The sequence below is a fragment of the Gymnoscopelus braueri genome (genome assembly GCF_963280865.1).
Source record: "Gymnoscopelus braueri genome assembly, chromosome: 13".
In the NCBI taxonomy this organism is placed as follows: Eukaryota; Metazoa; Chordata; class Actinopteri; order Myctophiformes; family Myctophidae; genus Gymnoscopelus; species Gymnoscopelus braueri.
The window spans coordinates 52,222,848-52,237,627 of NC_137615.1; the positions used below are offsets into that span (position 1 = coordinate 52,222,848).

Consider the following 14,780-nt stretch of genomic DNA (forward strand, 5'->3'; position numbering starts at 1 on the left):
GAATGTTGTTTTGTGAACCGGTTAGTATAGTTTTGAGGATAATAGAAAAAAAAAGGCTAGGTCTAGGACTTTTTCCATTGTGGTCCTCGACATAAAAACGTGGGAAATACACTCAAGTACAATAAATAATAAACCCATTTTTCATAATGACAGACAACACAAATTAAAACAAAAAATCTCTATGTTCTGATTAATATTAATAATAATATATATTCTGATTTGAGAAATCAGGGGTCTCTCCTCCAGCTCAATGGTATCCTGACCTGAAAACAAATGTTCAGGTCAGGATACCAACTTTGTCCAATCAGAGGTGAGAATCCCTGCTTCAATGTCAGTGTTTCATTTCCATTTTTGTCTGCAGTTTCTTCACTTTCAACAACCCTTACATGTTCTATTGTGATGATTTAATCGTTACAATTAAGATCTACATCAAACAGGAACCTTTTCCAACAGCCCTGATTTTGTTCAAAGTTTAAAATCTTGTTTTTCAAAACAATGTTAAAACCCCGGACTTCCGCCTTTAGCAGGAGGCTGTAAAGGGTTTATTAAAAGGTCTTGACACACCAAACTGACTTGTTAGACCAAACTCTGTGACTGATGGGAATTTGCTTTGGGTCAGGTGACGTTTCACATGTAAAGTTGCATTTGAACACATCGTACAGGCCACAGCTGACAGCGGTGTTCTGCACCTACACGTGATGTTGTTGGGATTTCACAATCATTACTGACTTAACTTTAAGTTTAGAATACTGTAGCAGCAAAATAAAAGTGAACAATGGACTATGTTCCACGATGGATATGTATGTAGTCTTTGGAGTTATGGAGTTGGAGTTATGGAGTTGCAGATTAGATCAAACTACTTACTGGTCGACTCACTGTGCATTCCATGGTTCTTTAACCCATTAAGACCGGGAACGCATCCGTGTCATTTTAAGATTTCTTTGGGCTATTCAAAAATACCAGATATACAAGCTCATAGCACAGCCATGAGCTTGTAGATCTGCTATTTTTTGGGGGAAAAAAACTTGAACATTTGTGCAGATCTTTGAAAATATATATATTTTTAAGCGAACTTTTTTAACTCAAATCTTTGCTTCTGGGGGTCCCTGTAACAAAATATTTTCAGATGGGTGTCCGTGGCCACATACATATAATTTTTGGGGGTCCTTGACATGAAAAAGTTTGAGCACCACTTATATTATAGCAACATAAGTTTCGTTTTTTTTAACTGTTAGGATTTAGAAGACATTTGTAGAATCCCCCAGAAGCAAAGATTTGAGTTAAAAATGTTTTCACAGCGAGCCTTTTCACAACACTCTCATGTCAACATTGCTTCTGTGTGTATACGCCGTTTTGTTGTCTTCCTGTTCAATTGTTTTCCTGCTCTGATTGGCTCAGACTGAACAGCCAGAGACCGATGCCTGGCCTGGCGTCAGCTTGCTTTACATAGTGAAAATAGTAGATCTACAAGCTCACAAGAGTGAGCTTGTAGATCAAATATTTTCACTATTTGTGTACGCCTCCATTGCACAACAAAGTATTACGCAGGGTTGAGTGGTTAATCAACACCAAATCTCTTGCGACACGTTGTGGGCTTATAGATCGGCTATTTTCGCAGAATGAGTGACCGGTCACATGACAAAAGGCGAACAAGGTACGATGCACACTGAACTGCAAAATAAGTCCTTTTTCCCCAGTTTGCTGAGATCTGTATGAACCTACCCTCAAGGCCCAGTGCCAGTCCCCGAAGAGGTCGTCCACCTTTGACCCCACGATGTAACCGAGACCGCTGGGGAAAAAAAAAAAAAAACTGTGATCCTGCAAAGTGACGCAAAACTGCTCTAAACCTAGATCCTAGATCACTGGTTCTCACACATTCTGCTGGGGACCCCCTGGACCCCCCCCCCCGCCCAGGACCCCTGGGGGTCCCCACTTGAGAACCAATGTCCAAGATGGTGACATACAGTACAACCTCCACCAGCAGAAAGTTGTTGTTATCTTCATGTGTGCACACATTGTGTTGATGAATAGCTTCTTCAGCAATGTAACTGATGACTGCAGTCTGGCTGATGCTAAAATACATTATACAAACATCTGTACACAATGGAGCTGTTGACTTGAGTTTATGCTCACACACACACTTTAAATTTCGTCCAATGACCCCAAACCACTAAAGGGGTCTGCCGTAGAGTTCTCAACGGGCCTCAAAATTAAGGCCCTAACTGGGCCGGCCCGCCCGAACAATTACCATACTTTAAGGACCAAAAAAAAACAGAAAAAGGTGTGATGTGCTTAATGTCCTCAAAGTCATGCATCCAACAAGCTTTGAACTGAGCAGATTGGACCATAATGGCCAAAACATCTTGACCACTTTTGCAGATTTTCGATCGCAGATTTTCAATTGGGTTTCGGCCATTGTCATCCGTTTTTCTTTAATAACTTAGGTTAGGAAGGTTACCGAGTAGTTCACTTTGACCTGCATCCAACACATCCACTGCCAATTCCGTTGGCCTTACCGTTAGGCCGCTAGGGGCAGTTGAATTTTTTGGGGTGTAATAGATTTATTTGTATTTATTTATTTTTTCTTCACGGAACCCGAGGGTCGGCCCGGCCCGACTAATTAGCATAGATTTTGGGCCCGGCCAGAACGTGTTGCAGCGTGACTCTTTTGGGACAGCTTGTAGATCTGCTATTTTCAGTGCACTACGAGATGGGCATTCAAGGATAAATCGGGTCGGGTAGGGTTAGGGTCGGTTTCGGGCAGAATTTGAGAACTCTAGTCTGCCGTGACAATATGTTGTGTCTATCGTTCCCAATTTATCCTTGAATGTCCATTTCGTCGTGCACTGAAAATAGCAGATCTACACACTGTCCCAAAAGAGTCACGCTGCGACACGTTGTGTGTAGCTTGTAGATCAGGTGTTTTATAGCGCATTGGCTGTCAAACAGGGGCTATCGGTGAGTCTCACCTGCCGACTGGAATGGCGAAATAGAAGATGGACAGCATGCGCGTCCTCTTCTCCTTGACATAGAGGTCAGCGATGATGGTGGGAGCGATGGTGGAGTAACTGGCCTCGCCCACTCCCACCAGACCTCGTGTCACCAGCAGGACCCAGAAATGCTGAGAGAAAACGCACACAAACATTTTAATGATGTATTTATGTCAACATAGTAGTAAGTGCAGAGACACACATATTACAAGGTGCTGTGAAAAGGTACAGTCAGCAAATCCCGGACAAATACACCAACACCGCTCAGGGGTGTAAGTATTAACATATTCGACTACAACATCTTTGAATATTATTAATAGAAGAGACAGCACAGAATTTTGCAAGACGTTTAGCTGCTTTTTTTGGCATCCCAAGTTGTTGGAAGCCTTCTGTAGACATGTCCTGAACTGCACGCACGCGCACGCGCACGCACGCACACGCACGCACGCACACGCACGCACGCACGTGACCAATAGTAACGTAAACAATGCAGAATGATTTTTGGATTGCGGAGGGCTGAAAGCTATCTAATTGCACAGCCATGATTCCAATAACCGGGATAAAGCATGACCTCGAGTCTGTCTTAGTGCTTAATTACTGTTTAGGCTTTTAGCAGCTGCCCGTTTAGCAGACACTGTCCCAAACCACTTACTCAAAAGGAATATTAGAATTCTAAAGAAAACGTTCAGTAAAAATATGAAATTAAGATGTGTGAATAACACAGATTAAAAAGGTAGTGTAAGTGATGTGTTTTGGTTAAAATAAGTGTTAAATAGCTCTATATTCAGATAATCATTGCGTGTTCAGTAACAGTGTCTGTATGTGGCTGCGTTTGCAGAACCCACAGCGAACACACACACACACACACACACACACACACACACACATCTGAATAGTTAAACAGAGTTTAGGAAAAAGGCTATTAAACAGCTTGAATTTGGGAAAAGGTGAAGAATATGTTGCACGTTGTCTCTCTGCACATGGTAGTGATCAATGCCCATGTGCAAGTTCAGATGTTGTGGTGAACGCAGCGAGGAGGAAAACCCAGTCAGACATACAGAGGCTTACTAAGTTATAGGAGGATGTTCTTATTAATATTAATAATAATATTCTGATCTGAGTAATCAGGGGTCTCTCCAGCTCATTGGTATCCTGAGCTGAAAATAAATGTTCAGGTCAGGATACCAACTTTGTCCAATCAGAGGTGAGAACCCCTGCTTCAGCTTCAATTTCATAGCATAGTGTTTCTTTTAATTTGGAGAGAAAAAAGGGACAATAAAAGAAGCACACATATAGAAAAGGATGTCCCGGCCTTAACAGCTTTGAGAGGCGGCGCTCCCGCTCACCTCTTGGGGTGTGTAGGAGCTGGCCAGGGTCACCAGCGACCACATGGTGATGCCCACACTCATGATGACCTTCCTGTTGTACCGGTCACCCAGGTAGCCAAACAATGGAGCCAGGAACATGTAGCTGCAGATGAACACTGTGGGAACACATGTACTGTATGAGAATGACTAAAAAAACATGATGATTTGAACCCATTCAATCCAGGGACGCATCTCTGCAATTTTTTGAAAAATCGTGAAAATGTGTGCAAATCTTTGAATGTATATGTTTTTAAAGCGAACATTTGTTAACTCAAATCTTTGCTTCTAAGGGGTCGCTGGAACAACATATTTTAGAAATGTTCGCTTTAAAAAAATATATACCGGTATTTAAAGATTTGCACAAATTTTCACGATACAAAAAAAAAAACAGATCTACAAGCTCGTAGGCTATGAGCTTGTAGATCTGCTATTTTTGAATAGAATTTTTGAATTTTTGAATGATTAAACATTTTCAGCAAAACCGGTTGCCATGTCAGAAATGAATGGGATTTGCATGTCACACCTGTTTGGAGCAAGCCGGACTTCTCGTCGTTAATCTGAAAATACTGCTCAATGTCTGGAAGAACGCCTGGGGAGGGTGAAAGAGACATAGAGGAGACAGAGAATTGATTGAATTGCATTTATATGATGATTGCTCATATGTTGGATTATACATGTGTACTTAGACCAGTGGTTCTCAACCTGTGGGTCGGGTCCCCACATGATTTTGGGGGGGTCCCCAGATAAAAATGAAGTGACATTTTAAGACCTTTTTCATACAAAAACAAATGTAAAAGAAAGAAAAGAAAAAAAGACCATTATACTGTAGCATCAAAAGTTATCAACAAACTGGACTATAAAAAACGGTCAAACATTGCCCAAATAATATTAGAAAGAGGATTTAAAAAAAAAAAATAGCATATCTACAAGCATTGTGAGCTTGTAGATCTGCTATAAAATTCAATAAAAATCCTGCTATTTTCACAATATTTAAAATGTTACGCCTCAACTCCTACAATTCCAAGTGCTTGTCAGGGTGAGGGTCCCCAGTTCAAATATGATTATTTTGGGGGGGGTCACGGCCTGAAAAGGTTGGAAACCACCGACTTAGACAAAGGGCCATCCCCACCGAGAACAATAACTATAATGATATAGTACAGCGGGTTAACTCCTGTTTTTGAGCAAATCGTGCCCTTTTTGTAAGAAGCGTGAAATTTTCAGCATAATTAGTAAATAATATAACATTAATTTTCAGAAGGGGAGGGAAGTCAGATTTGACCTCTGAGGACCGTGAGAGGTCAAATCCAAAATGGCCGCTAGTCCAACTTAAGTTTGGAACCAAACACAGTAGAAAAATGTTTAAAGTATAATTTCAACTAAATAGGGGATGCCTTTTCATTTGGTGATACTTTCAAGATCACCAGATTTCAACGAAATCCATTTAGGTCGAGGTCAAGGTAAAAATGTGCCTAAAAAAAAATGTGCAATGATTTCCTCAGAATCAACAAATGGCAGTGTAACAAACATGGGTGTCTTATATAGGCGACACATCTGAAGGGGTTTAGACAATTAATTAATTAACATTCCTCTATCAGAGGGCAAGGAACTTTATGCAACCAATGGAAATGGAGTCGTCTGTTCTCCTGATGATTCAACTGGTTGCCACAATGACTCCAACACAGTGTCTGACTCTCCCAGTCTTTCACGCTTTCACCGGGTGTGACACTGTATCTGCATTCGCTGGCAGAGGAAAGGAGACTGCCTGGGAAACTTGGAGGTCATTCCCAGAGGTGAATGAGGCTTTCAGTGAACTCCTACACATGCCAAGTTAGGTCAGTGAAGGATCAATGTTCCTGCTAGAGCGATTTGTGGTGCTCATGTATGACCGAACCCGTGAGTCCACGGAAGTGAATGATGCCAGGAAACAGCTCTTCACACAGAAGTCAAGAACACTAGAGAGCATTCCTCCAACCCAGGCAGCACTCAAGCAACACATCAAGCGCACTTGCTACCAGGCAAACTGTTGGAACCAGGCATTGGTACTGGAACCAGAGATGCCAGAGCCATCTGAATGGGGCTGGACAAAAGAAACAACTGGGTGGCAACCATTTTGGACCACTCTCTCTGAAGCATCCAAATCGTGCCATGAATTAATCCGCTGTCGCTGCACCAAAGGGTGTACTGGACGATGCAAGTGTGCCAAAGCTGCACTCAAATGTACTGCACTGTGCCTCTGTTCTGGAGACTGTTAAGTTGTTGTTTTTTTGTCTTGTTTTTCTCTTTCTGTACGCAAGATGTGACAATAAAGAAGCCTTGAACCTTGATTATTGTCATTTACTACTACTAATTTATTAATATAGACTACCACCATGGGTTTATTCTGTTTATTTGTTTTGTATTATTCACATTGTCACAAAATGGAAGAACAGTTTCACTATATTGCAGTATAACCCAGTGTCCAAGCTAAAATATACTTATTACTATGTAATTTGACCTTGATTTAATGTATGTCCTTGGGTTCTGGCAAACTCCAAAGTATCATCAAATGAATGGGCAACCCCAACTTAGTTGGAAAGCACGCCTTAAATGTTTTTTTTTTAAAGTATTTAGACATTCAGACCCTGTAAATGGGCGGCCATCTTGGATTTGACCCCTCAGAGGTCAAATTTGACTTCCCTCCCCTTCTGAAAATTAATGATATATTATTTACTAATTATGCTGAAAGTTTCAGCCTTCTTACAAAAAGTGCACGATCGTATTGCTATTCCGCTCTACTAATAATACCTGTGAATATCATTTTAAATAAATCACTCTAACTCAAGTAGATGGTTGAGTCCACATCCCAACTATAACGACGAGAGTGGCGAGCGATATCATTCCAATCACTTTCAGAGGGATTATAGATGAACGATAGATCACAGCGAGTGCCGCGCTACGAGCTTGTAGATCTGCTATTTTTTGAAAAATCTTGAACATTTGTAACACAACTCAAATCTTTGCTTCTGGGGGTCCCTGGAACAAAATATTTTAAGATGGGGGTCCGCGGCCAAATACATAACATTTTGGGTGTTTTGAGAAACACTGATATAGAAACACAAGTAAAAAAAAAAAAAAAGGATTCAGACAACATTCGTAGAATCGCACACATTTTCACGATTTTTCAAAAATAGCAGATCTACAAGCTCATAGTGCGGCACTCGGTGCCGCGCTATGAGCTGCTATATTTGAATGGCCAAAGAAATCTTAAAATGACATGATCTGCTATATTTGAATGGCCAAAGAAATCTTAAAATGACACAGATGTGTCCCCGGTCTAAATGGATTAACTAACTGGAAATTGACTTTAATTCTAAACCTATGTTCTTGCTGTTCTACATACAGCCAACCAGTTGAAGAAATCGCGGATTGAGGCTTTAACCTGCTCTTATGGAAGATGCTTCTGAACATTCTGGAGACTGAGAACTTTAATCCATGTAGTTATCTTTAAAAGAGATCATTCATGGTGTACTGTGGACGGCCCTTAATTGATTACATCCCCCCGATGTGTTCTGGTGCTCCTGTTTGTTGTCTAGTCTAGTATGTGCAGCAATTGAGGAGACATTCTGGTACAAATATACCTTATGTTATTATTATTATTATTATTATTATGTATTAATTATTACTATTATTATTACTACTACTATGTGTGTTCAGACTATGTGAGCATCATAGAGTCAAGATGTCATGGCACAGGCCTGTTATCTATTGTTTTGGGTACAGCTTGGTCTCGTGACATGAGAAAGTTCCTCTCTTATCTCTGTAAATAACTAGGCTGTCTCCCTTACAGTATGAAGTGTCTCAGACTCTGTTTGCCTCAACCACTACTGATTGACACAGAAAATCCACAACAGATGCGAAATGACATTAACTTTCAGATCAGCTCTTATAGGCAAGAAATACAATTGTCTAAAATGTTTTGCACTTAATGTGAAACACTTTTTGAACATGTTAGGGCTTGTGGTAAAATAAAATAAAGTTGACTTTGTGTATTTTATATTTACTTTAAATGTCCTGAAATAGAAACTTTTATCAAATCAAGGTTTTTCGAATTGACAAAATATATGGGTCAAGACCATCGGTATTCGGTGGTCTAGCCTAGGACAGTGGTTTTCAAACTTTTTCATGTCAAGGACCCCCAAAATGATATGTATTTGGCCGCGGACCCCCATCTCAAAATATTTAGTTCCAGGGACCCCCCAGAAGTAAAGATTGGAGTTACAAGTGTTCACAAAAATATATATATTCAAAGATTTGCACACGTTTTCACACAGCGCAGCTGTGCCGTGCTATGAGCTTGTAGATCTGCTATTTTTGAATAGCCAAACTATAAAATAATGGTTAAAGTGGTTATAATGATGGTGACACTATATCTATCAACTAATTTTGCTGGGGTGACCCCCTGGTACCCCTCCAAGGTACCAGGGGGTCCCCAGCAAAATGAGAGATTTGGACTGTAATCATGTTGTACCTGCCACGGTGAACCTATCCATGTAGTTGAGCAGGTTGATGTAACAGAGGATGCTGACGGTGAGCGCCGCTCGGACATTGGACACGCCGCTGGCTGGCTCCTCCTCCTCCCGCTCCTCGTGCTCCGCCCCCTCCGCATCGCTCTCGTCCGACAGAAAGGGCGCAGAGTCCGACGCTGGGTCCCCCACGGACATGATGGCCGACGCTGAGGGAACAAGTACAAAGAAGGTTATTTATAACGTCTTTACGGCACGGGCAAAACAAAATGACTGAATGCCACGGTCGTCAAGTTAACCCTTTCAAAACCGGGAACGCATCTCCACCACTCATTAACCATTATTTTATACTTTGGGCTGTTGTAAAAAAATAAATAAAGAAAAAAGACTGTTAGGATTTAGAAGACATTTGTAGAATCCCCAGAAGCAAAGATTTGTGTTAAAAAAATCACAGAACAGAATGAAAAATGATCCAAGGGCTTGAGGACAGAAGGAGCAGCATTCCCATAAATGACATCTCCATAGTCCAACACAGAAAGAAAGACTGCTCCTTTTCCTACATTTTCTATTGAGACATTTAGATCGTGTCAAAGGTCATGTCACATCTAGACACAGGATCTGACACGAATTCGGACTTGCGCAGGAAACCCGGTTCAAATCCGGGGTAGAAGAGGAAAGTTGTCCATTTTTGTTTTAGTTAACTATAATATAACCCTTACCTTCTGTGAAAAAGTTCCCCTTTACTTATTAAAAAGGTCCTATTAGTAGCAGTAGGCTCATGGATTAAAGCAAAACTAAATCTCACAACTGAAAAAAAGAGACACACACACACACACACACACACACACACACACACACACACACACACACACACACACACACACACACACACACACACACACACACACACACACACACACACACACACACACACACACACACACACACACAGTTTTAGTAATACCGTTCTACATACTGCCAACCAGGTGAAGAAATCACAGATGGAGGCTTTAACCTTTGCTTTTATATGAAATATCCCAGACTGTTAAGATTTTATGGAAGATGGTTTGAACATATTGCTAGTTTGACCACTTCAAATGCTCTAATCTTAAAATAATAACCGAAAATAATTACGAGCTCTCAATGCGTCGCAGCTTGTAGATCGGCTATTTTCGCGGCGCAACATGCTTCCATAGAAGTCATGCATGGCTGCTATGGAATCCAAATGACTGAAATCAGTCGTGGCGACTGAGAACTTTAATCCATGATTAGGTTAGCCTGGTTCCAAACCATAGACTCCGCCCACTCTCTGAGTGAACCGCCCCTCTTGGTCTGGTGTTGAAATGTGACCCTAGGACTTTATTCGATACACAAAGTACCGTCCAATGAAAGTTGCTAAAACAAGCTGTGCGATGACGTCAGATGTAGGCGGATCCGTGGATCTCTTGCGATTGGTTTAGGGAAATTCGAATCCCCTCCTCTTGTGATCGCCGACACTGCAGCCCATTTCAGACTGAAACTCCACACTTCAGGCTGATAATCAGGCTAGCAGTAGGTGTCAGGTCATGTCAGTGTGCTGACAGGGCATATTCACTAGAGTTTTTAGGGAACAGGAGATAATGGAGGTGGAACTAAGACGGCAGTCAGGAAGGGGAAGTAATGACAGCCTCTGAAATGTGTTGACTTAGTGAAACTATCTATAGGTCATGTGGCCACTGGACTGTGGACTTATGGAGAAATCTAATAATTACACCTATGCTGATGTGTATGTTTTTACTTTTGGACAGCAATGAATCGACAGGGGGAAAAAAAAGTATTCATAATTGTCTCTAAGACATATTTTATACTTTGTCACGCAATGGTGTCACGCAAAAATACCGACAATAATCGATCTACAAGCTCACAACACGTCACTCACGATGCGACGGTTTGTGGGCTTGTAGTAGTTATCGACAGAGTCACATCTACAAGCTCACAGCGCGTCAACGTGTTATGATGATCTTGTAGATCAGCCGTTTTCAATTATTTTTTATGAATGACTAAATGGCCTAACTGTTGCAGTTAACTGCACGCGCACACACACCCACCCACCCCCACACACCCCCACACACACACACACAATCTTATCCATCTTTCTGTTTCTATCATGAGAATACTTCCTGGTTTAGTGAACAACACTAACTCAGAATGATGTGGAATGCAGTGCACGTTCCAAGTCAAAATTCAAACACAGCCGAATAACCCTGATCCTTCTCCCAGCATAGTTTAGTGCACCAATATACATTATGCTTTGTATAGAGAAACAAAAGAACCCAAAGTTCTGCTTGTGGTGAGGCTGACCGTATATAGGCTGACCGTAGGGGGAAAAGGCACTGAGGCACTCCGTCTTCAGGTGAAACAAAATAGATGTATTGAGCAAGGCAACAGCTGAAATCTACTTTTTTTTCAACTGAAGATGGAGTGTCTCAGCGCCTTATTCCTTAAGACCTGGAACGCATCTGTGTCACTTTAGATTTCTTTGGCTATTCAAAAATAGCAGATACACAAGCTCATAGCGCAGCACCGAGTGCCGCGCTATGAGCTTGTAGATCTGCTATTTTTGAAAAATCGTGAAAAAATTTTTTTGATTCTTTTTCCAAAAACTGTTACGTTTTTAAAGAATGGCCTCAGGTCTTAATGGGTTAAGGTCTGCCTCTCCACAAGCAGAACGTTGGGTTCTGTTGCTTCTATGCAGTGGTGTAAACTAACAAAGTACTTAACCCATTTAGACCTGAGGCCGATTCTAAAAACGCCTTCTAAATCCTGACCTGAGCTCTAGGGGTCACCCGAGTCTAGCAGCCTGTACTATCTGATCCTGACTACTAAGGGTTAAATAGTTTGTTGTTTTAAATACCTACAGCAGTGGCTCTCAAACCTTTTACATTTCAAGGACCACCATAACTCTCTCTGAGAGTGTACAACATGGGTCTTACGGGTCCATTTGTTTCCATTTGTACACTCTCAGCGTTACAGACCTAAAAGGGGTCCATTTGGTTCCATTTGTACACTCTCAGAGTTACAGACCTATAAGGGGTCCATTTGGTTCCATTTGTACACTCTCAGAGTTACAGACCTACTGTATAAGGGGTCCATTTGGTTCCATTTGTACACTCTCAGAGTTACAGACCTATAAGGGGTCCATTTGGTTCCATTTGTACACTCTCAGAGTTACAGACCTATAAGGGGTCCATTTGGTTCCATTTGTACACTCTCAGAGTTACAGACCTACTGTATAAGGGGTCCATTTGGTTCCATTTGTACACTCTCAGAGTTACAGACCTATAAGGGGTCCATTTGGTTCCATTTGTACACTCTCAGAGTTACAGACCTATAAGGGGTCCATTTGGTTCCATTTGTACACTCTCAGAGTTACAGACCTATAAGGGGTCCATTTGGTTCCATTTGTACACTCTCAGAGTTACAGACCTATAAGGGGTCCATTTGGTTCCATTTGTACACTCTCAGAGTTACAGACCTACTGTATAAGGGGTCCATTTGGTTCCATTTGTACACTCTCAGAGTTACAGACCTATAAGGGGTCCATTTGGTTCCATTTGTACACTCTCAGAGTTACAGACCTACTGTATAAGGGGTCCATTTGGTTCCATTTGTACACTCTCAGAGTTACAGACCTATAAGGGGTCCATTTGGTTCCATTTGTACACTCTCAGAGTTACAGACCTACTGTATAAGGGGTCCATTTGGTTCCATTTGTACACTGTCAGAGTTACAGACCTATAAGGGGTCCATTTGGTTCCATTTGTACACTGTCAGAGTTACAGACCTATAAGGGGTCCATTTGGTTCCATGTGTACACTCTCAGAGTTACAGACCTGTAAAGGGTCCATTTGGTTCCATGTGTACACTCTCAGAGTTACAGACCTATAAAGGGTCCATTTGGTTCCATGTGTACACTCTCAGAGTTACAGACCTATAAAGGGTCCATTTGGTTCTATTTGTACACTCTCAGAGTTACAGACCTGTAAGGGTCCATTTGGTTCCATGTGTACACTCTCAGAGTTACAGGGTCCATTTGGAAAACCGCCAAGGACCCCTGAGGGTCCCTGGACCTCACTTTGAGAACCTCTGATCTACAGACTATGATGACATTGAATGTAATCAAACTTTATGATGTTGAGCAGCATTACGTTTGCTGTTAGAGATCAAACTGTTCCTCCTACACATTGAGTCAGCCATTCATCACTCTTCATGTTGGGTTCTATTTGACTCTATATTCATTGACATGAACTGGTTTAATGAACAGGTGTTTTGTAGCTACTAATAAACTTGAATTATGATCATGGGTTGTGTCTGTGTTTTTTTTGGTTTGGTGCGTCTGGTTTGCATTTACAGCTGGTGTTAGTGTAATATTATGAACCTTATATTATTATTATTACAGTAACGTTAGAAAGCAAAGGAGTGCAGCCCCGACTTTTACTACCTAGTACATACCATAAAAAAACATCTTATTAATAATAATAATAATAATAACAATAATTATTATTGTAACAACGATAATAATAATAATAGTAATAATAATAATATAGTATTATTATTAATATTAGAATGTTATCTTTTTACTAATACACATAATTGACCATAGAAAAACATAATAATAATAATAATAATATGATTATTATAGTATTATTAATATTAGAATGTTATCTTTTTACTGCCTAATAATTATTATAATAACAATAACAATAACAATAACAATAATAATAATAACAATAATAACATTAATAATATTAATAATAATAGAAATGTGTATATTTGTATGTTGCTTTTGAAGGAAACCCGAACAGGAATTGTTCATAAATATCCACTAAAGAATAGAATAAGTATGTATGCATGTTGTTTACCTTCAGAGAGGATGAGTCAGGTACTGATGTGTTGTTTCTGTCACAACTCGCTCTGCTCTGTTAAAAAGCTAGATTTAAAACCTCATGTCGTCCATTACATTAAAACCTTCGTGATAAAAATAATAACGGTAATAATGACGTGTTGTCGTTTTTTTTAATCACAACAACAGCAACGCACTTTGTGTGTTCATTCTTCTCGCCGCCATGATGGATCTAAAAAAACTTCCGCGTCGTCGCAGCTCACGTGACTTTTGTTATGAAGGGCTGCCCTCTGCGGGTGTTACACCGAGATCGGTGACCTGACGAATTCGGTGTCTCCAGCGGAGGTCGCCGTTATGCTTGATGATTCCCTTTGTTATTGTTTTTTCAGTGGAAATGAAACCAGTGGTGGAAAAAGTACTCAAATGTTTTACTTGAGTAAAAGTATCAATACTGCAGTGTAGAAGTACGCTGTTACAAGTAAAAGTCCTGAATCAAAAATGTACCTGAGTAAAGGTACAAAAGTATTGGCATCAAAATGTACTTAATTACCAAAAGCAAAAGTAGTAATTATGCAGAATGTCCCATTTCACAAGTTTAAAAAATGTTATGGCCACGCAAGTAATTAATTACAAAAAAATCACACAGCAATTATGATCAATAAGCTCAAAGCAATAGGTTTTGATGATACGTCAGTGAACTGGATGAGATCCTACCTGGAAGGGAGGGAGCAAGTGGTGGAAGTAAACGGCACCCAGTCCCCCCCCCTCCCTGTGACTTGTGGTGTCCCTCAAGGAAGTATACTAGGACCTTTACTGTTCCTGATATATGTGAATGACATGTCATCAGCCTGCGACTGCAAGCTGTTCCTGTTCGCAGATGACTCGGCCCTGCTAGTCTCGGACAGGGACAGGCTGCAGGTTGAGAAAACTCTCAGCTCCGAACTCAACAAGATCTGCATTTGGCTCTCTGACAACAAACTTTCATTACACCTGGGTAAAACTGAATCCATCCTCTTTGGGTCCAGTCCTAACCTTAGCA

The 14,780-nt window shown here is 40.8% G+C and overlaps 1 protein-coding gene across 1 annotated transcript in view; it reads right to left on the reverse strand.

The window, feature by feature from the left end:
- Nucleotides 1-13,976, reverse strand: part of spns1 (SPNS lysolipid transporter 1, lysophospholipid) — a 33,827-nt gene extending 19,851 nt beyond the window's left edge. Inside the window, exons 1-6 of the mRNA XM_080446464.1 lie at nt 13,761-13,976; nt 8,865-9,068; nt 4,881-4,946; nt 4,337-4,473; nt 2,970-3,121; nt 1,723-1,789 (exon numbers count right to left, since the gene is read on the reverse strand). Of these exons, the coding sequence (XP_080302590.1) occupies nt 1,723-1,789; nt 2,970-3,121; nt 4,337-4,473; nt 4,881-4,946; nt 8,865-9,057 (615 nt within the window). The 5' untranslated portion in view covers nt 9,058-9,068; nt 13,761-13,976. The remainder of the gene's footprint in view (nt 1-1,722; nt 1,790-2,969; nt 3,122-4,336; nt 4,474-4,880; nt 4,947-8,864; nt 9,069-13,760) is intronic.
- Nucleotides 13,977-14,780: the final 804 nt, after the last annotated feature.